Here is a 26,372-nt window from a genome sequence, read left to right as displayed (position 1 = left end):
ATCCATTCTTACAATATATAATTTTACTTTATTTTTTTATTTTCAAGTAAAATAAAAAAAAAAAAACCCTCATTTTAAGGTGTGGCGACTTTTATTTACAATTGTTGGCTTTACTTGTGTGACAGGTCAGTACGTTTTTCTACATTAGGCTGCAGCTAATACTTATTTAATATACACAGCCTATTCAATTTAGCTATGAAAAAATAATTACATATTTTATATACTCAGCTGGTTAAATAGCTATAAAATAATTCTTACCTGACATTTTTGCTTAGAATGCGACTTTAAGCATGTACCTTTTTAGTAGTATCATAAAACCATTCAAATATCCAAATATGTGAATGGAGAAGCAGGATGTTCAAAATGAATGTATGCATTTTTTTTTTGACAAATGCTCATTCCACAATAACGAGAATAACAATCAGAAGCCTGCTTTAAATTAAATGTACCACATGGTACAACTCATTATTTTCCCTCAGCAGGCGAAGATATTTTTAATGCTTTTATTCCCAAAAACAGTCCGAACACTTTTCGTTATCTTGATGGTTGTAATTCATTAGCATTGCCTTTCCTTGGTGTATCTTTAATTAAACTCAAAGGGATTAATGACTTTGAATGCCTCATTACAGTAAATGGCGTGATCAAAGTGCCTGCAGTTTTCTTCTCCGTCTCTAGAGGGCATGTGATCCCAGGCTGTTTGAGGAGGCAGGGAGGTAAATGCTCATAGCACTGAATTGGCAGTTGTCAAATAATACAAATTACACAAATGATTTAATGAAGACATTTCTCGGCAGAAGCTGTTGTTTTCTGGATGGAGAAATGTGTAAGAAAAGACAATCAAATTCAGACTGAATATCCTCTTACTGTCTGCTTTTTGTTACTGATGATTGCCGGTTTAGAAAGGACAAGTTGAGCACCATAGGAGGTCCACAACTTTTCTTTTGTTTCCTGCTGTTCCATTGGCTTACCTCCCAGTCTACAATCAAGGATAAAGTATTTTCATGTGCCAACTGCTGCAGTTTGGAAGGGGAACCTTGAATTTAATGAGCTGTACACCATATCAAAAATATGTTATCAGAACGGAATCTAAAAATATCTTGAGTCGGACCAGCTCCTCACATTTAAGAAATTTCACCGTCACATAGGCATCTGTTTTTAAAGGACATACATAAGATGCCATTGTCATTTTAAGACAAGGACCATATGGACCTAGCAGGAGACTGTGATAGCTTTCAGGCACTGTTGTTTGTGTTATGTTGCCACTTAAGTGGCGTCCTTCAACAAGCCTACTTTTCAATGAGGCAGAGCTGTAAAGAAAGGCGGACTTTCAATCTAACCTGCCTCTTTCGGTCTCTCTCTAGATTTGTGCGCCGCAGCGGAGGGTAGCGAGCACCTGTGCACGGGGCTGGAGAGTCACTCCCACTGTGCACATAGGCCTGTTCAGCTCAGCAAGGTGGGTGGAGCTTGTGTGTATGTGCCTGGAAGAGAGTATTTCCATGTCATACAGACGCTCACATGTACACTATGTCTGTATCATTCCAGGATGCCTGTCCGTGTGTGTGTGTGTGTGTGTCTGTCCGCCTGTGTCTGTCCAGTCACAATAGGTGGATGTGTGGCTTTGTGAAACCAGACTGGCACCTATTCCCCAGATTACCATAATTAGAATACTCCATCATAGCCACTGGTTACAAACACAGCTTATTACTGTCATGCAGGATGAGCACTGAGGGAAGAAATCCACACAGTCAGGCAGATACACACTTTCTGCTTTTCTGTAGCTGGGAGGATCCTCGCTGGCATCGATTCAGCAGCCCCTTACCCAACATAGCACAACAGCTAACGGCTAGCTGTACTACTTATTGCGCGCACAAACAGATGTGCATGCTGCTTAGGGCCAAATAAACAGTTGTCAGTTACTCCCGTTATCCTGACATTCACTCAAATATCATCTTATCAGCTGCAATGACAGGCATTATCTTTACAACACTGTGTTTTGCTTGGTGCTGGTTTTAACACCATCCTGCTTCTCCTCCTTGGCTCATTTAAAATAATATCTCTTCTATAAATATGCCAAATGGTTGCCCCTTATGAATTGTCACATTTCTGTCTCTGGTTGTTAAAGCGCTGGTTAGATATTTTGATATCTAAACCAACTTTAATGAAGTCATTAAAATGAGTGTGAGCCTGGGCCATAGGGGAGCTATGCCTCAGTGCTGTAATGTATTGGGGGAATGAGTATGCAGATGTTTATTGAGAGCAGTACTGTGTATGTATGGTTATGAAAAGCAACGTGTTAATGATGTAGACCTTTCTGGAAGCATCCCAGCCAGCATGTGTGTTCATGCATATTCATACATGATCTTGCATCAGCGTGGCTCATAACATTTTCTTTATTGCAAAATAGTACACACTGAGGGTGGCACTTGTCTACTGACCAACTATAGGCTGAAAGAGTAAATGATCTGTGGTGGTCTGTTCATTTTCACTGAAAGTACATTATAACCAAATATCTGGAAACCACTTTTAAGCCACTTGTAATTGTAGTGGCTGCCATGACTTGACTAAAGTTGACCCAAAGTCATGTAATGGAGGTGGAGAATAACGTCATCTTCTCTCTTCTGTAGCGTGATTTCTTCCTTCCTGGTGGCAACATGAGTCAGTCCCTCTGCACTGCACCACTGCCGCTCAGGCTCAGGCATTTGTCTATTGTGGATGAATGAATGGAAGAAAGGCGTGTGTGTGTGTGCGTGCGTGTGTGTCTGTCTGTCTGCGTGCAAAAGGGTTTTTGAATGTGCTGAATGTGAATGAGATGGTATGTCACCTGATGCAGAGTAAAAAGATATCTACTCCTTCACAGAGAGTCAGCTATTGTGAATCCACTACAAATAACAGGTTGAAAAATTGATATATTAAATAAGATTCCTTTCTTACAAAGAAGAAAATTTGTTTTCTCAGGAGAAGAAATTTGTGTTACCTTGCAGTAGTCACACACGTATGAGCAATAATACATGTGTGTAGATGGTGTTGTGTAAGTCAATAAAGATGGATGGAAAAGGAAGGACCAATTTCAAGCCTCTTGTCACAACTTGTAATCAGCCGCCTTGCTAGACTGGCTACCTTTGATTAATTGCTCTGCTGCATTCCAATTTACTCTCATTACACTAGAGAGAGATGTTTGTGTGTGTGAGTGTGTGTGTGTGTGTGTGTGTGTGTGTGTGTGTTCGAGGTGAAGTGCTTACGAGGCAAGAGTTAAGCGTTGTTTACCATCAGAACTGACTGTAATTCTTGTGCCCATGAGTTACCCATCAAAATATTTGGCCCTAGAAGGCAATATTAATCTGTTTAATGCAAATGTTGTGGTGCCATTATGAGCTTAACCAATCGATTGCAGGACTCAACAAAATTTGCCCTGAATAACTGCCACAAGACATCTCAAATTGGATTTGATATGCATTGCGTTTTTTTTTTTTTTTTTTTTTTTTTTTTTTTTTTTTTTACTGGAGCCGCAAGGATGTGATTCAACACAATTTGAATTGTGGCTGCCACATTTGTTCCAGATGCAACTAATCTGTACTAGTTAAGGAACTGAAATAAGGAGCCAACAACAGCACTCACATGACTGAACACACATACGCATGCATGAAGATCCTAGCAGACAGATGGAGGGACGTGAAATAATCTGGTGGAGTGTTACCACAAGTGCCCGACCAATTAATCGGGCCGATTGATGTATCACCGACTAATCTATATCGGTGAATATGTAACCGATATATAAGCCTGTTTGTGCTGCTCCCTGCCCAAGTACCTGGCCCTCCCCCCTACACACACACAGACAGAGCAGCGAGATGCCGCTCTTTCTGCCTCACTCATTCGGCTGCAGCAGAGAATACAAGAGAAACGACGCAAGAAACTGCATTTATTTTATACTTAAGTGCCACACTGTCAGGGAAAAACATAATCTAGATGTATTATGGGTGTGGATTAATTGAATAAACCTAAATGGTGACTTGTATGTTTATATTTCACTGGTGATAAGATATTTGGTGATTTGCTGCACACACTTTACTAGCTGATTCTTGATATCCTGTTCCGAGTATAATGCCGTTAACTTGGAAACGAGGCGCTAATAGACGCCATCTAATTAGCTGGTATAGCTACCCGGGTGCTAGAACAGCAGACCTCTTCAGAACATGTTTCTTCCTCTGTCTTGGGCACGTACGAACATAATCCTCCTCGTGAAGTGTGTACTAGGCACATGAAGCTGTTTCATCTTATAGCAAATTTGGCAAGAAGGCAGTTGTCTAATGGCATTGTCTATGACAGGAAAACAATGGAATATATAGGGCAATTCATGCTGCAGGCTGCAGCGCACAGTGATATGAATGAATCGACTCTTGATGGTGAGGTTTTCATGGAAAACTGTTTTGTGATGCAAATATATTACTCTTTTGAGCACATATTGTTTTGAGAAGCAAAACGCTTAAGTGAACTCACCAACTAGCCGGAACTTCTTTCCTCAACACCGAGAACCGACCAGAACTCTGTTTATGGGACGAAGTGCGGTGGAAAGTATTATGCTTCAGTGTAGCCGGTCCTCTTGACGATTGCTTGATCCTGTTAGGCTCTTTATGTGACGTGCAATTCCCTGCCAACATACTAGGGGCAGTGTTCTGTTATGAGAGTGTGCGAATACAACTCACATTGACAAGCTCTTCAGCTTCCTGTGTTGTACTAGTGAACAAGCGCGACTTTTAAAGTGACATCCACATTGTTGTTTGAGCTGGAACTATTCTTTTTTTAAACGTTAGCCACTGTTATTGCACATGTTACGCCAAAACTGGAAGAGAAGACATTGGCTGTGTGACCCCTGAACGAGTCGAGGCAGAGGACTTGTTTTCGCAGATTTAAAAATGGTGCTTCTGCGGGGGAGAAAAAAACGGAAATTATGTCCTAAAAAAGTATGTGGTCCGCTTAGCTACTGAGGCTAGTTTTTTGAAGGTCCATGTCAAGCTCCACCAGAGTGTTAGGAGGGGGAGCAGTCAGATGGTGTGACGCTGGAGCATAACGAAGGCTTTACACGAGTTTACCGTAACTTCCGGAATATAAGATGCACTGGTGTCTAAACCGCACCCACTAAAGTTAGAGTGAAAAACTGATTTGTACATATAAAAGCAATGTCCACATCATAAAATGGCATATTGTGGCGTGTTGGAGTCCATGAGGAACAGGTATGTCTTTATTAGGTAGGAGTTAACATGGCAAGTTACAAGGAGGCAACTCATGACAAGCTTGTCAATTGGAAATTGCAGGAGGTCATTACTCAATATAACAGTCTTGACTCACGGTGTCATCTAAGAAAAAAGGCTAAAATCATCACACAGCAACTTAATACTTTAATAAAAGTATACAAGACAAATACCAGTAATACCAGTAAGAGCGTAGAATAAAAAAAATATTTTACCTTCTTCCCAACATGGATGGCTTCCCAAGATACATAATGGATGGATGGTTAGAATTCAATAAAACATACCAATCCTTTTGTTTATTATATTGCAAGAGGTCATGGCTTGCTGTTGGACTGCTGCCATGTTTATTAAGCATCCATTCAATTGTATTTGCTGAATTGAATTCTATTGTTTCATTCATTCCTACATCTATTGTATATAGCCATGCTATATAGTTGCGTGTTATGTCTTGTATTAAACTAAAGATTAAACAGCAGACAGACATATTAAGCCTCTTTGTCCAGGCAGGCATTTCTCTAAGAGCATTTAAATAGCTTCATGAGAAATGACTGGATTCTGACTGTTTAATAAGTAACAATGCTGGACTTTGCCTCATTGTCTGTTGTGTCCATGTACTTATTTCTGGTCTTAGTCTTCAGCTCACTCATTTCGGGCGGGGGCTAAACTTTTAAAAAATGACTGGGAAAAGTGAAATATTCATTTTTAGTTTTCCTCCTAGGTATTGAACTTGAAAAAGTTTGTCGTAGTTGATGCCTTAAGATATTAGGCAGTATCATTTTCCAAAAACATGATCCACTCTAGCTTGCAGCTACAGCCGTCCCTTCTCTTAACTTTAGAGAATCTGCTTTGAATGCTTATGTGGGTCTGTTTTTGGTGGAGCTGCAACTCAGGGAGGTGTGTGTTATGACTAAGCCCATCAGCCGCCAGCCATCTGGCTGTGAGCAGGCTAATAATCTGGGTTTACTGTCGGCAACGCAGTTAATGCCTGTCTGCTCTTGTCAGTCCTAGTTGCCAGAAACCAGCATTTGAGGTAGAAATTAAACAAAGGAGAAACGGACAGAGCCACAAGAAAGAAGCATGACCCAGATCCAGTCGGAATGACCCCATCAGGGGTGTCTGGTACCGCCATGACTGTTGGTGTACTGGTTTTGGCCCCAGCAGTGAACAGTGAGGATCCTGACCAAAGTCTGTACCTCACCACCTTAGCTGAGCTCTTCATGCAGGACCAGTCCCCGGCTCAAGCTCTGTGCTCCCTGCTGACCATGTGCTGGTTCTGGCCTCCCAGCTGTGAAGCGGAGGAGAAGGACCTGTTCCTGGCCTCTGTGTTGCTCAGCCTTGGACGCTTTCTTAAGGACAAGCTGGCCTGCTTGGCACAGGACATGGCGGACAGCTTGTCATGTCAGAGTGAGGTAATAAGGACAGTAAGTGTGGGCTGTGTGAATTGTATTTACAGTGAATTATTCAGTGTGTTTTTACTGTCCTGGGACATTAAGCGCACACTATACTGCACTGTACCTCAACTGTTCTTGTAGTTAACAATGGAGATGGGGGTAGCAGCAGGTCATATTCTTTTGCTTTAATTGTTTTACCAATGTTATCTCTGGGGGATGGAAAACCTTTCTGACCTAGAAATCCCAACTTGTTTTCCATCAAACTTTGGTAAATGTCTTCAACAATCATTTTACCTTAAGCGTTCATTCAGCAATGGATAACATGGCGCTAGCGTTACTATGCTTGTGTAGCAGCTTTCATGCAGTGGAGTGGCTATGAAGAGCCTAGGGACTCAATAGAATGGGTGCTTTAATCTGAAGCTGGCTTCATTATGAAATCACTTTTTCTCCCCAAGTCCCCAGAGACTTTGTAGAATAATATTTGTTTAGGATGAATAATAAAAGGCATAAATGGGCTGGCCTCCTTTTCGTCTCCCCTCTACTCTGTTTATGATGATTTCTTTTTTTTTTTAGCTTTGAAAATTTGACATTGGGCAGGGTATTGTACTAATGAATCATGGCTGACAGGTCGCAGTTCCTTAACTGTTTTTTTCCTGCGAGCAAAGCGAAAAGCAGTTCCCAAAGCTCGGCTGTTTGTTGTTCATCCTCCATTTTTAATTCTCCCTATGTTTGTTTGTTTACTTTGGCTCAGAGATAGGGTATCTCAACTGCTGAAGCGCTCATTAGATGATGGCAGTGTTTCATCTGCTAAGCAGACAGGACTATGCACAATGTCTTCATCAGAGTCTTGACAGCAATGGAGGACGTCTTTGACAGCATTGAGTTGTGTTATCTTAGTTTTCCTCTTTTGCAGTGTTGAGTAAAACACTTAGAAGAGAAATATTGACACATTAAACCAATAGACAGAATAATTTTTCTGACAAGTTTATAGAATTTGACAACTCTTGTGCATTTGCATGTGGCATACCTAATTTCCCAAGATCTGACTGTTCTTTAGAGTTACTTGCTTGGCTTGTCTGCCATTGTTTTGACTTCAGATACTGTTGATTTACAGAGGGTTGGATGACTTTGGAGTAAAGGAATTTGAAACTTTGGGATGAATCAAAACGATTATGAGAAAGGCTTAACATCAACCATCTCTGACCTCATGACTTAGGTTGAACACTTGGATGAATCAATACCATTGTGAGAAAGGCTTAACATCAACGTCCTCTGACCTCAGAAATATTCTTCTCAGTAATATATGTCCAGTGAAGGAAATTTAAAAACTTCGTACAAAACCATTACGCTAATTTGTTGATTAATTGTACCTTGTGTATGATGGCAGTTGTTTACGTTCCTGCCCTGTTTCCCCAATGGGCTCACAACTTCCCATTTTTGAGTCAGCCATTCCTCTGTGTTTGGATGTAACAAGCCAGAACAGTCTGCATTGTACTGCCTCTATTGAGACCAAGCACTGATGCTGCACGCTGCTTCGTTATTCAGCTCTCTGGAAATTATACATACACGTCACATGTCTAATTGAGGGGAAGAAGAGGACTGAGGATTAGGGACACATGAGAAACAAATGGGCAGAGATGCTGGAATAGAGCGCACGGGGGTAAGAAGCCAAGTGAGGTCCACTCCTGATTCATATGCAGAAAACATGACGGCAAGTACACCACTGATGGTTAGCAAGCCTCCGTGCTAAGGACATGTACACATGGCCAAGCAGTGAGGGTGAGCAAAGTAGAAACGGATGTCAAACTTTCTTTGTGTGGGTTTCTGACTGCTCTGTCGTGGAGGCACCATGCCTACATCCAGGGGAAGCAGGCTACGTAGGAAAGGATGCTCCCTGGCCAGAAGAACGCAGCGGCAGGCCACAGCAGCATGGAGACTGCTTTACCGGCTGCTCTTCATGGTGAGCGGAGACTAGGGAAAATGTGTACAGATGAGTAACATGCACATTATGCACTAAGTAGTGGTAGCAATGTGTCAGGGGCCTAAGTATAACTTGGCGTGAAGAGTGTTGACTTGTCTAACAAGTGGACATTCCACAGCATTTGGTTACTTACACAATCTTAATGCATCCAATGAAAGAGATGTATCCAAATTTTCAATGATTATAAGGCTTTGTTTTGATAGACACCATCACTGTAATTAATTTTCTTGACATGTTCTAATGCTGTAGTGGATGACTCTTAAGATATTATAGTACCTTGAATGTACTCTATGTGTGACGTAGGGAAAACAAGTAATGTGACATGTTTGTCATATTCAATTTTGACTTGTAAGATTGATGAAGTCCTTTCCAAATGAATTCTGGACACAAGCACCGAAGAAGAGGCAGAAACATGATGGGGCTGTCAACTGTCAGAGAGAAAACGTCAAAAGGAATTCTCAGTACTGCTGCCAGGCGATCTCTGCCGCCTCCTTGGCCACTGTACTTGACGGGTTATTTGGGCGAGCTGTCAGTGTCAGGGTTTTGGTACAATTGCTGTGAGGCAATCACAATTCTCGAGTCGTGTTGGTGTGGAGGGGACCTCGCCCACCCGACTCACTCTGTTCACCATGCTCCAAAGAAGCTGGAGAAGTTGCCTTCCTGTAGGCACGTTCCCAACCTTCAAGTCAAGCTTAGTATTCATTTCTCCCAGCCCTGCGGTGTCTCCATTAGCCCATTTGTGTGTGTGGGTGTGTGTGTGTGTGTGTGTGTGTGTGTGTGTGTGTGTGTGTGTGTGGTGTGTGTGTGTGCGTTGAACATGAGTGTATATTCTTCCAGTGTTTGTGAGAAGGTGTGCTAGTGGGCGTATACACATAATTTCTATTAGGCCACCAATGTTGTGTGTTCCTTGTGGCTCACAAAAAAAAGGCTGTGACTGTTACCAATCTCCAAGGTAGCATTCAACCATCTATAGCAACTGGGTGTCTTGATAAATATGTCGCTCTGATATCCTTCAACCTCATGTATTTTCTTCAGGCAGTCCGTCCATCCTCCCACCGTACTGAATATTGAGTTTGTGTGTGGCATTGTGTGCTGCTACTGCATTGTTGTCAGCATAGGGTGATTGTTACGTATGTATATCTTTATCGGAAATTTTTGTACGTCCAGAATTCCTGACAAATGTGGAGGGCTGACTTGAATGAGGCACACATTGTTTATGTAGACTCAATCTTGGGTTAGTTTTGCAGAACTTTGATGCAAAAATAGGTCGTTGTTAATTACTATAACCGTGCATTTATAGTAAACATCATTTATATTTGTTCCTGGTTGTCAAACGTTTCTGCTAATGGATTCACAGTGGCGTGAATACAGCTGTCGTAGCAGATCACTACCATTTATACTGTGCAGTGCTGGGCTGCACTCACCACAAGCCACCCGCATAGGCCCATGCTCAATATATCTATTTCTATGCACAATCCCAAGCCTATTAAATATCATAAAAACAGAAATATGCAAAAAAATAAGGCAGGTATTTACATCTACCATAGTTAATGCACAACAGTAACGTAACATTTTGTGTTGTTACGTGACATATTAATGATCCTTCTAAAAAGCTCAGTATGCATGCAGAGATGCCATTTTAAACAGCGTGTACTTACACCCTCATCACAAAGCTTTACCTGCTTTCAGATCCAATCTACATATCTTCCAAGTGTGGCTGTGTTAAACATTACAGACGCTTTGTGAGCATGTTGTCCCAGGTGCAGTAGTTTAATAGTCTCAGAGTATAATACAGATTTATGGTTATTGCTTGATCATTGTGAGGTGGCATGCCCATCTTTTGCTGTGTCTCAGAGAGATGGAGAAGGACATGTGAGGTCCCCCACACTCCATCATAATAATGAAACAGAACACATGGAGACGTACCACCCTCTGCTTAGGTTTTCATTCTGAGCACAGCCACATTTAGGGCCATCTCTGGGGTGGCTATGCTACAATGCCCCAGCTGATGAATGCAGACTCGTTAATTGGCTTCTCTGGTGGTTATTTGGGAAAGGATTGAAAGGCGGGGGTGTTGCGTTTAAAGCTGACACCGCTATATGGTCTCACAAGTGCTGAATGACTCGAACAAGCTTTCACATACACTTACTGAGGTATGTGTTTCAGTGCGTTGACATCTGCAGTGTCAGTCTGTGCGTGTGACTGCAGCCTTCAGTAGGGAGCTTCCACCTGAACGCTTACATATGCAATATCTGAAATATCCGCACCTACACACAGGAAGGCAAAGAGTGCTGAGCACAGTTGCTCAAACATTCTTGTCATTGTGCAGCAGACTGGAACCTTGATCACCACTCCAACCTGTGTTCTGTGGAACTGAAAGAGGTCTAACCATGGGAATCACCTTCTGGTGTAGGATGTGCTTCAAATGTATTCTGCATTGTGACTGCTTATTGCTAATGCTATTTTTAGCTCAAAACAGACCATAATTGTTGGCAATGCCGCAGTCAAGCCTGGTGCTAATGATGAAATGTTTTGGTTTCTCCTAAGAAATTAAGATTTTGAGTGTGAAATATACTCAGAATTGACAAATAACTTGAAATGCATGCAGTGCCAGCTACTGTGTAAGTTTAATCATAATTATTTTTCTTAGGTTTCAAGGGAAAAAAAAGAGACTCTGATAAGCTCATTTTCTGCTAGTTGCTTACAAACTAAAAGTTTTCCACACTGCAGGCAAGACCTCCCTGTGTAGTTCTGATGCCAGATTATAATTACTCTACCTCGTGCAGTACAGTGCAATATTAAGTCATGCATAATTATCTGCAACCAAGTTAACATCAGTGAATTATCCATGTGGGAATTAGTATAGAGAAGCGCTTACTCTTGTTACAAGTTAATAATGCAAGACCACTGTGAATCCCCCACCATGTGCACTTCTCAGGAATTGATGTGACACAAAGCTGCATAACAGTCCATTATGGATTTAAAAAACAAAAATCATGTTATGCTGTAATGTTCTGCAAGGATATCCAGTTATATCTTTCATACTCAGCCAAGTCTTTCATGCGAGGCAGTGAATAAGTAGATCTCCATACTGCTTCTAGCAGACCCGTAGGATTCACTGGCCATGTGCAGTGTAGACATTTTTATTTCAAACTATGGAGTCACGTTTGGGGAATGACATCCTGCTGAATATGCAGTGGCACCTCGGTTAGCATGTTCTTCGGTTTACGTTGAAAATTTATGCCACAATTTTGCCTTGGTTTGCATACATTATCCGGTTGGTGTACAATATGGCGCACATCTTGTCGTTTCATTAATACACAGTATGAGTCCATCTGTATTTTTAATGTTATTTTTTAAAATCAGAAAACATCCTTCCTTGTTAGCATCCCATTTGCAACGGAAACAGAAGTCAGCTGTGTTCCGTTGCCCGTTTAAACCAAACTATATTCTAAATTATATTAATTTCAAATTGTTTTCTGCATGTAAAACTGTAAAATGTTTTTTGGCTTTCTGGAACAGATTAATTAGATTTGCATTATTTCTCATGGGGCAAAATTGGTCCAGTTAGCGACCGTTTCAGTTAGAGTTGGACCTTCTGGAACAAATTGACGCTAACCAAGATTCCACTTAATAATGAATTGCTGATACAGCTCTTGTTTTGAAGCTCCTCACATTGTACCCTAATGTGTATTTGTTTTCATAGGCATGTCTGTATGAATGCTTAATAACTGAATTGTACTATGTTGCCCCCTACAGAGCGTGGACACTGTGTGCAATCTATACCAGTCCTTCCAGGAGGGAGAAGGTTTAGCCACTGGAGGCCCAATGGCAGACACCAAGGAGCCACTGATGAGGCAGGGTGGTGAGTTAGGGACAAGCTCCAGGAGTGAAGGCGCTCTTGTCAGGTCCTGTCCAAAGCATATGAGTGGCACTGAGAGGTTAAGCAAGGTCATCCAGGAGCTGGTGGACACAGAGAAGTCCTATGTGAAGGTGAGAACTGATTACAGTTATCTGACATCACCATCAACAACGAATAAAGTGACAAATGAATGCCCTTGAAATTCAGCCTTTGATTGAAAACAAGCTACAGTATTGTACATCACATGTGTTCTTGCACAGAGCACCTCCTACTCGTCCCCTTTGGCAAGCCTTATTCATCTTCCTCCCACCCCATCATTTTTGGTTTCCTAGTATGACCTTTTCCTCTCTGACAGCCACATTCATGATCTTTTTGTCTCAGCAATGCTTGTTGTGCCTGACGGCTGTTATGGCCCTGCCTTCTTCATCTTCTAATTTTTCATTAAGTCCTGTCCCTCGTGAATCCCTCCTCTTGAGTTTGATTTTGTAACTGAGGTGATAGCATTTCTTGCGTGCTTCGGCGTAGACCTGATGGCTCAGATCTGTGCACCGGAGGGTGCGTGGTACGTTACCTCATGTAGCTTTAAGAGCAGGCGTAGAGGAGAAGGGCACTCATAAATCCAACCTAATGAGAATATCTCCACTGATACCAAGACAAGCTACAACCACATTAAAGCAGTTGGGGGGAGGGCAGTGATGAGACAGTTAGATGGAAGCTTGAGGTGAGGGACTGTGGGAGTCTTGGAGGTCATAAATTGAAAATGAGAATTGATGTGAAGATGAAGGAGCCTTTAAATGACAAGCAAGTCGAGACAAATAGTTAATTCTCTCCACTAACCTTTTTTCGGCTTTTCCGTGCAGGACCTGGAATGCGTGTTTGAGATCTACCTGAAACCCCTGCAGAACGAAACGTTCCTCACACTGGATGAGGTACGCAGCAAGAACCCGAGTGTTGGCATTGGGGGACTTTAGCGAGTGGTGAGAGTAAAGGCATGTCCCGTGGCAGGTGTTGAGGTGAAATGAGACATGAAATTCATTGAGTGTTTATTACCCAGCGGTGATGTAGATGAACCCTGTCAGGCCATATCTTTCTCATTACCACCCTTAGTGCCTAGAGGACAAATTAGCATCCCCCCACACTATGACCTTCCCAGAGGGACATGCCTGTGAAGGCCACCTTTTCAACTAACCTCTTATATACCGCAGTATAGGAAGAAGAAGAAAAACCCTAATTGTTCCCCAAAGGGGAAATGGGATTTACCCTCCATTGTTGATCACATAAAATGGTTGGTTGTGATTATTTCTGTATCCTATTATTTCTCTCCTGATGCAATGGAGGAATAGTGGATTAGCAACCAGCAGAGGGCACAAATCTTAAAACCTCACTAGTTGATTGGCCAAACAGGGTGAATAAAGTTTAAGTCAGGTAAAATTTAGTAGGGGTACCAAATTGGTATATGATTCAGATTTTTCAGTATGGAACCATCAGTTCAGTACAGCTGCGTACCCATTTCCCACGCAGTAGACATTAAAAGTGAGGGACAGGAAGTGTACATTTTGCATTGATATAATACCGGGTAGTGTGCCTAAAAGCGTATGAAAAGGTGAAGCATCTTTTACATTTTTGTATATGCTTTATATATAGTTTTTTTTTTTAAATAAGCAGGTCAGTGTTTTGCATTTTGTTCTCTTATTGTACTGAAAATGAACCAAACCGTGACTGTAAAACCGAGGTATGTACCGAACCGTGGTTATGGCATACCATTACACCTCTACTGACAACAAAGACTAGTGGAAAAGAAATGGAGCACTATTCCCCAACTTGGCATTTCAGCATATTTGTATCTTTTTTATTTTTTTAGTTTGCAAACATTGAGTGTGTATTTACAACAGGGATAGACATATAGAGTGCATATATAACATACGTGTGGAAGTTATAAAACTCATTACACAAGACATAGGACAGGTAACAAATGGAAGGGAGGTTTTCTGCGATGTCAAGAGATTTGACAGAATGCGAAGTGGGCTGTACAGTATACTAACAAAAGACTATTAATAAATATAAGGGGGTGTGGGAAACAAGATAATAAAACATAGTAAAGTAGATGTGCTATATTGGCATATCTACTTATATTAGCATATTTGTATCTTCATGGTTTTCTTCTTAGTGGGTGTTTTCAGCTATGAGACTCTTACGAGGTTGTTTTCTAATTAGTATGATGTGTAAATTAACATAAAATCTGTCTTTTAATTTAATTTGATGATTTTTATTATCATTGCATATTTTCATGACTACTTACAATATAGTATTTCTGCAGCATGCCATTAGCATTGTTGCTTCCAGGACTCGCTGTGCTGTGTCAGGCTTGACCTCAAACCCAGAGTAGTTTTTCCAAGATGCACTGGTCGATAGACCACCAAGCACTGGGGCAAATTAAAAAAACATTATGGGACAGTCAGACGTTTCCAGACACAAAATGGACAAGGTCGCGTTAGCCCTTAAACAGCTTTTAATGAAGAGAAGCACTGACCCCAGGAGTGCGTGTGTTAGAGAGGGAGCCTGCTTAAATGTGTGTTTGTGCGTTACATTTATAGCAGAGCCATTGCTTGTTCCTAAGTGCCTTTATAAGTGATGAAGCCGTCAGAGTGGAGGTTTTACAACACTCCGGGGTGCCTGTCTGATTCACTGTTATGAATTACAAGCTATCTAGGCCCCCTCCCCACCTCACATTCCCTCACTCTGTCCCTCTCCTTTACCCACAATTCTTTTCTTGACCTGACGGTCCTTTCCCCCTCTCTCCCTCAGATGGAGAGTCTGTTTGGCAGCTTGCCAGAGATGTTAGACTTCCAGAGGGTCTTCCTGCAGACGCTAGAAGAGATGATCACCTCCTACCCTGACTTCAGCACCCTTGAAACGCCTTCGCAGTTCAAGGTTAGACACACACACATTATTGAACAAATGGACGAGGGTTCATTTAGATCTCGCGTAGTTCGACTTATATTTAGCCACTGCTCAAACAAAGGTGTCAACACTGAGAGATTGAGGTTCATAAATAATTTAGGTGTTGTGGCAGGAGACTTGCAAGCCGATTTATTGGCTTGACATGACAAGGCGTGTGGTCTATTGATCGACGTGGTGGTTCACTGGTTGGATTGTGAGGTGCTGAAAGCTGCTGTACTCAAGAGGTTAGGTGAGAGGGAGAGGACAGACTGAATCATCTCCCAAGAGAGGGAGGTTGGACTGTCCTGTGCACGGCTTCACATGTTCCCACGTTTTCTATTATGCAATGTGCAGCTTCCCATCTGTGAACAGCACTCACTTCCAATATTTGTCTATCCACAGAAGCTTCTGTTTTCGCTTGGGGGCTCCTTCCTGTACTACGCTGACCACTTTAAGCTGTACAGTGGCTTCTGTGCTAACCACATCAAGGTCCAGAAAGTCCTGGAGAGAGGTACTATATATTAGATTCAGTGGGTGTACTTGGCCAGTGACTATATACGTGCAGACACAAGTCTTGTAATCCCAAATATCCATCCATCCATCCATCCATCCATCCATCCATCCATCCATCCACCCTGCTGAACGTAGCACCCTTACATCTGTGTTGCATCAGTCGCACCTCATTGCACTCAGCAGTCGAAGGTGGAGGGCCCAGCCTGTTTGAGATGCAAGATGTGCGACCATGGTCATTTGACTATTCATGGTTACAAGACATTCCTACATAATACCTCTTTTACAAACAGATGAGGGTTGAATAATTTAATAACCTTGGTAGTTTAAATCAAATGCAGAATGACCTTGATAACCTCTGCTATATCCATATATCTCCCCCAGTGTGAAAGACATTTCAAAGACGATTTATGCAGAAGATCACTCAGGCCTTTCTCTCTCTGTCCTGGACAGATTTAAAAAAAAAAAAAAAAAACAACAGATAAATAAAAGATGGTTTGCTTCTGCCACCACGGTTGGAGGCGGGAAGGGGTAATTTTGCCCCATTATCAGAATTGTGTGGGATATTTCTCCGAGTACGCTGCAGGATGGATGTTTAATAGGATTAGGCAATACAAAACTCTCTGATAGGCCAGCATTACCTAGAGGAGAATGGCGTGCTTTTTATAAGGTGCAAGGTATTGAAATGAACACGTGCAGCATAATGCACAGAGGAACACAAATGGTGAATGAAATAATATGCCACCATCTGGCTTTTAAAATATGTATATACATTAATATATTTATTCTTAAATAGTGATGTGTATGTTGCAGTTGGGCAGTGTGACCCAGTACGGTATTAGAATAACACATAGAATAATTTAAGTAACAGCCAAGCAATGAAGACCATTACACTGCCTAAGTAAACCGATGACATGTAAGTGTAGTTGAGACTCATCGTGCTACAGAACATGGCACAGCCTGACCACATCCAGCTGATCCAAGGACACCCCAGAAATCTGTGGGCGTATGTCAAGTCTATATAAGTAATTAGATGCCCATCATGCCATCTTCATCACTCCCCTTCTTTGTACATCATGCCACAGGCTTTGGGCTGCCTTAGCTTTGTTGTTTATTTGTCGACTTGTTAATTGCCTGCCAATTACTCTGGGAGGTGTCGATTGGGCTGCCTGTCTGCAGCTGGGAGTTCTATAATTAATACTTTAATGGCACCCCTCAGTCATCATCATGCAAACATGCTGCTCAAAGAAAATGTCCTCATTTTTACACGATATTTGTCCCGTATTATAAATTACCCTCTCTGCTGCTGGCTTTGCTTAAATAAAGCGTTTTTTTGCTACGAATTATGATTAATGTAAAAAGCAGAGGCATAGTTGTGCTGCAATCTTTTGCCTTTTCACTAAAACAACTGCAAAAACCATCATGGTAGGTTGAGGAGAAGCCTACACTACCCCCTGCTGGAGATATCTTATTGCACCATAAATCTGCACTGGACTGCAGTGCTTGTACGCTGTCACACTCAGGAAACCGGAGTACCCGGAAAAAAAACCCACACACGCACAGGGAGAACATGCAGACTCCACAAAGGAGATTATGTTAATAATATGAGATAATTATGAGTCAGTTGTATTTTTTTCATGACGCGTAATGGTTGTATGTCTGTATGTGCCCTGTGATTGACTGGCGACCCATCAATCTCTCTTGCCCAAAGTCAGCTGGGATAGGCTCCAGCTCACCCATGAGTGGGGATAATTGGTGTACAAAATGGATGGATGGAGGTTTGTCGTAAGCTTAATATGCACAAAAGAAAGCCTTTTATTATTTGTAAATTATGAATGTAATTTTTTCCATCTTGAGTTACACAGATGCAGTTGCCATGCATTTATTTTAGCACAACTGCGTTATGGGGCAATACTGTGACAGTGCTGTAATGTAAATGACTTAATCCCACCCTTAATCAGTAATAATTCAGTGTATTTGTTTTGCAGCCAAGACAGATCGGGCCTTTAAGGAATTCTTGGACGCAAGGAACCCCACCAAGCAGCACTCATCCACCCTAGAGTCCTACCTGATTAAACCAGTGCAAAGAGTTCTCAAGTACCCTCTGCTGCTCAGGGAGCTGGTCTCCCTCACTGACGCCAACAGTGAAGAACACTACCATCTCACAGGTAGGCTTAGACCAAAATATATATATAGTGTATAAACACACACACACAAGAGGCAAGGCTGTAAGTCATTTGATATTATGGTGTCCCAGTTGGGCTGTGTCAAAGAATTGATCCCTGCTAATACTTTGTTTTGTTCATCACCGAGCAGAGGCGCTCAAGGCCATGGAGAAGGTGGCCAGCCACATCAATGAGATGCAGAAAATCTACGAGGATTACGGCTTCGTCTTTGATCAACTTGTCGCCGAGCAGGCCGGCCACGACAGAGAGGTAAGCACATACTTTACAAGTCAAATGGCTCCCCAATAGGAATGACTGTTACTGTTCCAGAAATTAAGTAAAAATCTAATATTCACCGTCAGTTAGAAGTACTTGCGACACATCATAAGAACTGGTGTGCTGCTTGTGCTGTTTATGCCATCTTCTCTGCTTTTGCCTTTGGGGAATGAATACATTTACAAATTGATAGAATATTTAGCTGCTATAAATATTCAAAGTGAATGTTAAATAAACGACACTTGTGCTTAAATAGGTATCAGATCACACAGTGAGACGTACAAAGAACAACTAAAAGCCAGTGTTTATTCTTAGCGACAGAACTGCTGCTGTATTTGCACTTCTCAGCCAAACCTGTTACAGCTTTACATTATTATCTCCACAATGTCCACAGATTAAATCAGTACGTGGCACTGTGTGTGTGCGCGCGCGTATATGTGTGTTTGTGTTTGTGTGTGTGTGTGTGTGTGTGTGTGTGTGTGTGTCACACAGGTCACTGAAATCTCTATGGGAGAGTTTCTCCTACATTCCACTGCAGTCTGGCTCAACCCACACCCGTCATTGGGCCGCATGAGGAAAGACCCTGAAATGACTGTATTTGGTATGTCTGCCTCCTTTGCTATTGCATTCGGGTTAAAAATACTCACCAGCCACTTCTAAAAAGATACCCTGGAAGAAATGTAATTTAAAAATGTAAATGGAATTTTTCTTTACATTTTTTTATTACCATACAGGTGAGGCCAAAAGTTTGGACACACCTTCTCATTCAATGCGTTTTCTTTATTTTGGTGCCTATTTACATTGAAGATTCTCAAAACTATGAATGAACACATGTAGAATTATGCACTTAACAAAAAAGTAAATGTCTTATATTTTACATTCGTCAAAGTAGCCACCCTTTGCTTTTTTGATAACGCTGCAAACCCTTGGTGTTCTCTCAGTGAGCTTCATGTAATGGTTATCACTTCACAGGTGTGCCTTGTCAGGGTTACTTAGTGGAATGTCTTGTCTTATTGATGGGGTTGGGACCATCAGTTGTGTGTCCAAACTTTTGGCCTGTATTGTATGTCATACATCATTTATTCCTTTCTAATTTTGTGAAATGATATAACAACATTAGCAACCAAACGTCACGTAGTAATACATTCATCAATTCCTTGCTTGATGTTTTGATTCAGCTCTTGCATGAGAAGACATGGCTGCTTTCATTCTACACGTGGAGCCTCTCCTCAACTTGCATATTAATGGAGCACTAAATAATCCCATTATTTGTTCAGTTTCATGTCTGGTCTGGTCTTAATCCTTTTTAAACAACATGGGTTTGTGGTGGAATCACAGTGGGGATGTGAAATAGTTGGCAGTGAAACTTCAATATGCATAGCTGTAGCTTTTTAGACTCCAAAGCTTGCATCTAAAATGCTTCTGAGGTTTGTACCCCTCAGTTAGCTTCCCCCATGAGGCACTCACATGCCGTAATAAAGATGCTGAGATGTGTTTTCTCTCTTGCCAGTCTTCAAGAAAGCCGTGATATTGGTCTACAGGGAAAACAACAAGCTGAAGAAGAAGATGGTGAGAGTCTGCGCTCATTTGCTTTCACATGCTAATGGTATCTTGGCATAAAATGTAACGTTTCTCCTTTTTTTTTTTCTATTTATTTTTTTGGTCACCAGACCAACCCTTGTTCGGCACTTTCTCATGGCGAGCCCGACCCATTCAAGTTCCGTTGGCTCATCCCTTTCTCAGCGCTTCAGGTCAGGCTGGGAAATACAGCAGGTAAGAGGCTGGCCTACCGCTGCGGTACCCTGACTAAACCACTCACAAAGAAAATCCACTAAATCTGTTTGTTCTTTTCTCATCTTCTCCCTGAACACACCCCTAAGCTCATTCTCCTTGCCCTCTCACACACTCGCTCACACACACACACACACACACACACACACGCACACGCACACGCACACACAGAGCTCCCTCTAAAGTGATAAACCATATTTGGATTGCAGGATTAAAAATCATTTTTTGCCTGCTTTCTCACAGGACCAGGAACAGAAGGCAGCTGCATCTGGGAGCTGATTCACTCCAGGTCTGAAGTGGAAGGGAGACCACAGACAGTCTTCCAGTTGTGTAGCAGGTCAGACATTAAACTTGACACTATTATTACTACTATTACTACTACAGTCGTCCCTCGCCACTCGTCCCTCACGGCCTCACTCTTATCACGGTTTTTCAAAAATATATTAGTAAAGTTTCGTGGTTGAAAATGGCCTATTATTAAGCACCTAAATTATAAGCTGCACCCACCAAATTTAAAGAGAAACATTTTTGTTTTTACTTACCTAGGCCGCACTTCTCTAGATGCCTCAGGTGTCCATGTTGTAACGTTGGATATTTACAAAGAAAGACAGACTATAAACCTTGCAAGCCTACATACACTCGATGTTCCCACAGTCACTCGTTAGCTTCAATGAGCGAGACGTGAGACACTTTTTTTCATCGCCGTTAAACAGCTGCCGCGGTAGCAGAAGCAGAAGCTGTAGTAATTCTACACTTCATCAAACTTACTGAAAATTTGTCAGACAAAACACGATCCCTGCATATGACTTAAAAACGTGATATTAGCGTCCACATGAGAAGTCACTGCTTCCTGAACCTATACTTTAATAACCATCATGGGAACTACAGTTCTTTTAGCCGCATCATTGTTTAAGCTGCAGAGTTCAAAAGTAGCAGCTTATAGTACGGAATTCAAACAAATGGCTAAATGAACGAAAAGGCATTCAGAAGATGCATTCAAAGACACTGAATTAAAAAGGTAGTATTCTACACTGGTGACTAGGTGTCAGTAATGTTACCGTATTGTTCTGTGAGACTCATAAACGTCACACTTGATCAGCGCAACAGCAGGCTTTTTTTGCAGGTTTGAATGATCTCAAAACAGGCACAATAATTCCTAATAAAAATTCCTAATAAAAGCTCAGGTTACGTTGCGGCCGTAACCCATGTCAAGTTAAAACTCAACTCTGAACCCCCGATGTCACTTCTTGTCTGCCCGCCACTCAGCTCCCGTGGGAAGGCATTTATAGCAACACACATGAGCATGAGTCTTATGTCCTGAATGGCATGTCTACCATATTGAGTAATATGAATGTAAAGGTAACTACATGAGTGTTATTCCATGTGTAGAGAGCTCTAATGTTAAAAAATGTATTTAGAAGGCTGTAAACAGGTTTTCTATGCCCCAAACTACAAAAATATTGTAGTTTATAGTCTTCGTGGAAATTTACTGATCATGGTCGGTTCTGGAACCAATTAACTGCGATAAACGAGGGATTACTGCATATGTTTAAATATTGTGCTCTTGTTCTACAGGATGTGGAAGTGCCATCATGAGGTGGTGTTTTGTTTAGTTTGTTTTTTTCAAATTTTTAAGTTTTTTTTTAAAGTTAATCCTGCATTTGGGTCGGGTATGAGCGCTTTGCGAGATTTCCAAAAGATCTTTTTTCTTTTCTCAAGGCACAACTATTGGAAGTCCATGTATGGCAACTTTCCTGGTACACTGCACAGATTTTTTTCAGATGTAAGAATTGTGTATCTATACCGGACTGAGCAGCAGTGTGAAGATACTGTTTTCAGTGGAGTTCAAGCTCTACCTCACGGTCACTTCAGGGACAGCTGTTGGTCCCTGTTGGTGAACAAAACACTGTTTGATGCCGGATTCTCCTAATATTCATTGAATTATATCCAACAACAAAATCATATTTATTGTTTGCTGATAACCATTAGTCCATAATCGCTTGTGGGAGGCGTGCATCTATGCAGTACAGCTCTGAATGGTGGGTTAGGGTGGGTGGCTGGAGCCGACCCTTGACCAATCACAATACAGTAGGCACGATTGGGACAGCAGGTACAATACAAGCATGTCAGCTAAGGAGAAGAATCCAGATTTACCCTGGACCCATCTTGATATTTCTGAAGTATTTTATGAAAAGAAAGTTAATATAGTCTCCCACTGATCCAATATCATGTATAAAGCCTCTGAAATGAGCAGGATAAGACCCCTTGACTGTAAATGTGATGGGCAATACAAACAGAAAATACTGTAGACTTTGCAGGTTTGTGGTAATGTTGTAACCACAACAGTTTCTCCTATAAACTTTGCTCAGTGGTGAGCGTGAAGCATGTGATCAAAATGGAAAGTCCCACAACACAAGGAAAAATTCGGGGTCAGGCCGCATGAATGGCATCGCTCATTTCTCTGGGGACACACTGGAACTCTCAGAGCAATCCTAATATACATTGAGCTACTGAAACGCAACCTTGTCGTCTCTGTTCTCCTTAGTGCCCCGGAGAGCAAGGTCAGTGTCATCAAGGTGATCCGATCAATCCTCAGGGAAAACACCAGGAGGAACACCAGAGGCGAGGCCACTTTGGAGCGCAGCTCCAAGGAGCGTCTGGCTGCCACGCGCAACAACGCGCCCTGCACCGCCAGGCTGGGTGAGACTTGACAATATACCTTAAAACGACTTTCCCCCAAGATACAAGGGAAATGCCCAATCCAGGAAAAATATATCCAATATGTGGAGGTTCACTTGTATAGAAAAAGATGCTAATACAGTTAAATAGATACGTTTTAATTGGTTGACTCAATGGCGATAGGTGAATTTCCACGAAGTAGGATTCAATATTAATAAACTGAATATTTTTGTAGTTGGAGCAGAGAAAACCTGTTTATAAATATGGTTAACATTATTAGAGGCCTGTAGACATGAAATCACCCCCCATAGTCACTTTTACTATTTTACTATATTTTATTAGGCTTTGTTTACACCAATGGTTCCCAAACTTTTCAGTCGCGTACCCATTTAGACATTTGATTTGAAGCTATGTACCCCCTACCCCTCCATACTTAAAAAACAAACCTTTTTTTTAACTAATTAACTCAAAATGTTAAGTGATTTAAGTCCGCATATTAATTTGATACCAAATTGGAAGGGGAAGTTAAACATGATAAAAAGCAGTATCCAAGGTACAAAAATACCTAACAACCAGCGATAAAGCCTCATTTTCTCCCTGACACGCACACACACTGACAGGTTTTCACAGTGTGGGGAATGGAACACTAATATAGACATGAAATCTTCAAGATTAAACACTTTTAATCATCAAACTTAGGTATTCATATAACACACACACAGCAATGGAGAACTTCATGCTCTGTCTCCTTTCTGCTCTGACTGTGCGCTGTGAGGCGTTCAGGCGCACCCGTCATTGTGAGTGTTAATTGTTTGCTAATTGTTTTTCATTTTTATTCACGTACCCCCAATGACAATTAGCGTACCCCACTTTGGGGAAAGTGTTTCAAATGTGGTGGGGAAAAAGGACAGAGAAGCCCAAAACATACCGCTTCCACACGGAATGAGAGGAGAACCTTTTATTTCCCACTCAATCTCAGCCGCATGTCGGTCTCAGCCATGGCATGTTGGCTCGGCTCAGCTGGCTCAATAGCCACTTTCTAACGTCATGTCTCATGACGTTACTGATGCCAGAATACTACATATACCTTGTCTTTCATAGTAACCACGAAATAGGTTCCCGTTTTTGCTCCTTTATTGAGATTCTCACTAAAACGCGATGCATTCAGGTTTGGCGGTTTTACTGTAATCCTGATAATTCAGTCATTGTTTCTCGTGAGGTATTGAAAAGCATTGACACATCAGGAAAGGAGAAGACCTTTCAAGGTTGCTGTGTATTTAGCCCTTCAGGTCATTTGGCTTTGACAATAATCAAGTGTGTAATTCAAGTACACATGCACCTTTTCAAGATCATATCTCTACTTTTTAGGTCATGAGAATGCTGGAGGGCCTTGTGGTACAAGTGTTTTTCCCAGATAAGAGTGCCATGTGTGACTTGCATCTCCACCTTCATTCCCAGGCTCCTCCAGGGCGTCCTGGTTGTGTCGGCAGCCCCTTGGAGACTCCCCAACCCAGTCTGGGAAGTGTGCACCAGACTCTGATGAAGGCAGCCGGAGCAGCGGCACCAACAGTGTGTCCGGCAGCGCTCCTCCACACCTTCTTCCTGTCCAGGAAGGCTGGTCTGGAGCGCCACCGGGCAGTGATTCCCGGCCGGCCTCCAGCTCTGTGAAGGAGTCGGACATTCTCAGCGATGAAGACGACGACGGCTTCAGCGAGACGGCAGGAATGAGGAGAGACAGTGGCATCGACGCTCGGTTCTTTCAGCTCAAGATCTCAGAGGAGCCCGTGCTGACGTACATGCCAGCCCCCTGCGTCCAACCAGAGGGGGACATGCCTGCGGTCCAGCACAGACTGGCGAGAGGCCACCTGTGTGCAGCAAAGAGTAAAAGCGGCAGTTTGAAGAGGAGCCGGGGGGCGCTGGTGAGCATGAACGAGCAAAGCAGGTCATTGGATAATGATGCAGCGTCACCACCACTGGGATTGGACCTCAATGCACTCCTGGAGAGGGACTTCAGTGTCCAAAGTCTGACCTCAGTGGTCAATGAGGACTTTTTCTATGACACAGGCCTGGAAAGCCTCCCCAGAGCACAGGAAGATACCACCAGTTAGTCCCTTTGGGCGCACCTACCTGCTAATGGTCAGGAAATGATGCAATCTGATTGGTTTACACACTCTGGAATGTGTGGCCACTAATCACGGCAGCAATAAATCTCACAAACTGTGCATTCCAACCAACCTACATTCAACTCCCAGCTCATTGGCATTTTTTCCATTCAACCCTCTCACCTTTTCCCTCAAGAAATAACCAGCCCTTTCTTCCAACCTTACGGCTGAGGCAGGAGGGGGCGGAGCCACGTAATAAAAATATTATTTTTTCCTTTGGAAGATCCACACTGGGGTTGTTTGCTTCTACAGAGGCTAAGCTAAAAAAATGCTAGCAATATGAGTGACATGGCCAGGTGTGAGAGCGTGGTGCATGCCATAAAAATGGGCCAAACTATTTATATTATATATTCTAAGGGCTGACTGCGTTTATTTTTAATGAAAGTGGCAGGTTTGAAGGAAATTGGTTTCACTTTCTATTAAGTTTCCTGACAGGTTTAAAAATAGCTGACAAGACATTTAAAAAGCAGATGGAATGACAGGAAATGATGAGAGATGATTAAAAAAAAAAACAAAAAAGGAAATGAGATACTTGTGATACACACGCATAGTCACATGTTCACTGTGAGCAAAAACCCAAAGACCTGCTGCAGTCACTAATATGTTTCCCCTGCACTAAAGTACACTGTTTGCCTTTATGATTCAACTGTTTTTTGTACAGGTTTTAATGTAACAATGCATTTTTTTTTATTTATTACCTTGGTGTAGATTGTGTATAAAATGTTAAACAAGGCTTTGGCTTTAAGGGCTGAATCATTTATTTTGCTAAAAGAAGCAGGTTGGTATTTTTCTCTACATAGCCTTCAGGATTCTTGTTGATAAGGAATCATAATGGTTTGCAATCAGGCTGCTTTTCTTAATGATACTGAACTGCTTTACTTTTTAAAAGCCTCTTTTTATGTTTGTGTTTTGTGGACAGAGCCTTTTTTCTATCTTGTGTGTTTTTTCTACACAAACTTGATACTGTACAGCTTCCAAACAAGGCAGGAATCAATTAGCAATACATTGATATTTTTGGTTAAACAAGTTGGGGTTGAGGTACTATTAAAAAGCAAACCACTAAGACATGCTTTAACCTTACTTCGCCTTTAACGCTAGCATACCAATGAATGTGAATGATGGACTTGTTTTCTAAATAAAACTTACCTGTGAATGGTGCCTGGAGAACAGTCTTGTGTGGTGTGTGTGTTTACCTGCATTGACAGATGAAGCAACTTTATTGGTTTGTCCCTGCAGCCAAGACATCAATGCATGGCTTATGATGAAGCCCAAAAGTATCAGATGTCAAACCACCGACGTCATACATTCACTTGCTGCTCCCGACTGTATTCTCCGGGAGACATTTTTTCCCCCTGACATTTTAAAGTAA

The 26,372-nt window shown here is 41.9% G+C and overlaps 1 protein-coding gene across 6 annotated transcripts in view; it reads left to right on the top strand.

The window, feature by feature from the left end:
- Nucleotides 1-26,170, top strand: part of tiam2a (TIAM Rac1 associated GEF 2a) — a 107,599-nt gene extending 81,429 nt beyond the window's left edge. For all 6 annotated transcript variants that reach the window (XM_054796599.1, XM_054796600.1, XM_054796594.1 and 3 more), the window contains 13 exons: nt 1,362-1,453; nt 12,378-12,611; nt 13,341-13,409; nt 15,286-15,411; nt 15,823-15,931; nt 17,919-18,098; nt 18,247-18,365; nt 18,864-18,972; nt 19,882-19,940; nt 20,042-20,144; nt 20,406-20,499; nt 22,708-22,862; nt 24,300-26,170. In XM_054796599.1, the coding sequence (XP_054652574.1) occupies nt 1,362-1,453; nt 12,378-12,611; nt 13,341-13,409; nt 15,286-15,411; nt 15,823-15,931; nt 17,919-18,098; nt 18,247-18,365; nt 18,864-18,972; nt 19,882-19,940; nt 20,042-20,144; nt 20,406-20,499; nt 22,708-22,862; nt 24,300-24,949 (2,099 nt within the window). In that variant the 3' untranslated portion in view covers nt 24,950-26,170. The remainder of the gene's footprint in view (nt 1-1,361; nt 1,454-12,377; nt 12,612-13,340; nt 13,410-15,285; nt 15,412-15,822; nt 15,932-17,918; nt 18,099-18,246; nt 18,366-18,863; nt 18,973-19,881; nt 19,941-20,041; nt 20,145-20,405; nt 20,500-22,707; nt 22,863-24,299) is intronic.
- The last annotated feature ends 202 nt before the right edge of the window (nt 26,171-26,372 follow it).

This window comes from Dunckerocampus dactyliophorus, chromosome 13 (assembly GCF_027744805.1).
Source record: "Dunckerocampus dactyliophorus isolate RoL2022-P2 chromosome 13, RoL_Ddac_1.1, whole genome shotgun sequence".
In the NCBI taxonomy this organism is placed as follows: domain Eukaryota; kingdom Metazoa; phylum Chordata; class Actinopteri; order Syngnathiformes; family Syngnathidae; genus Dunckerocampus; species Dunckerocampus dactyliophorus.
Note: the sequence above shows the minus strand (reverse complement) of the source record. Positions and strands in the feature narration are given on the sequence as shown.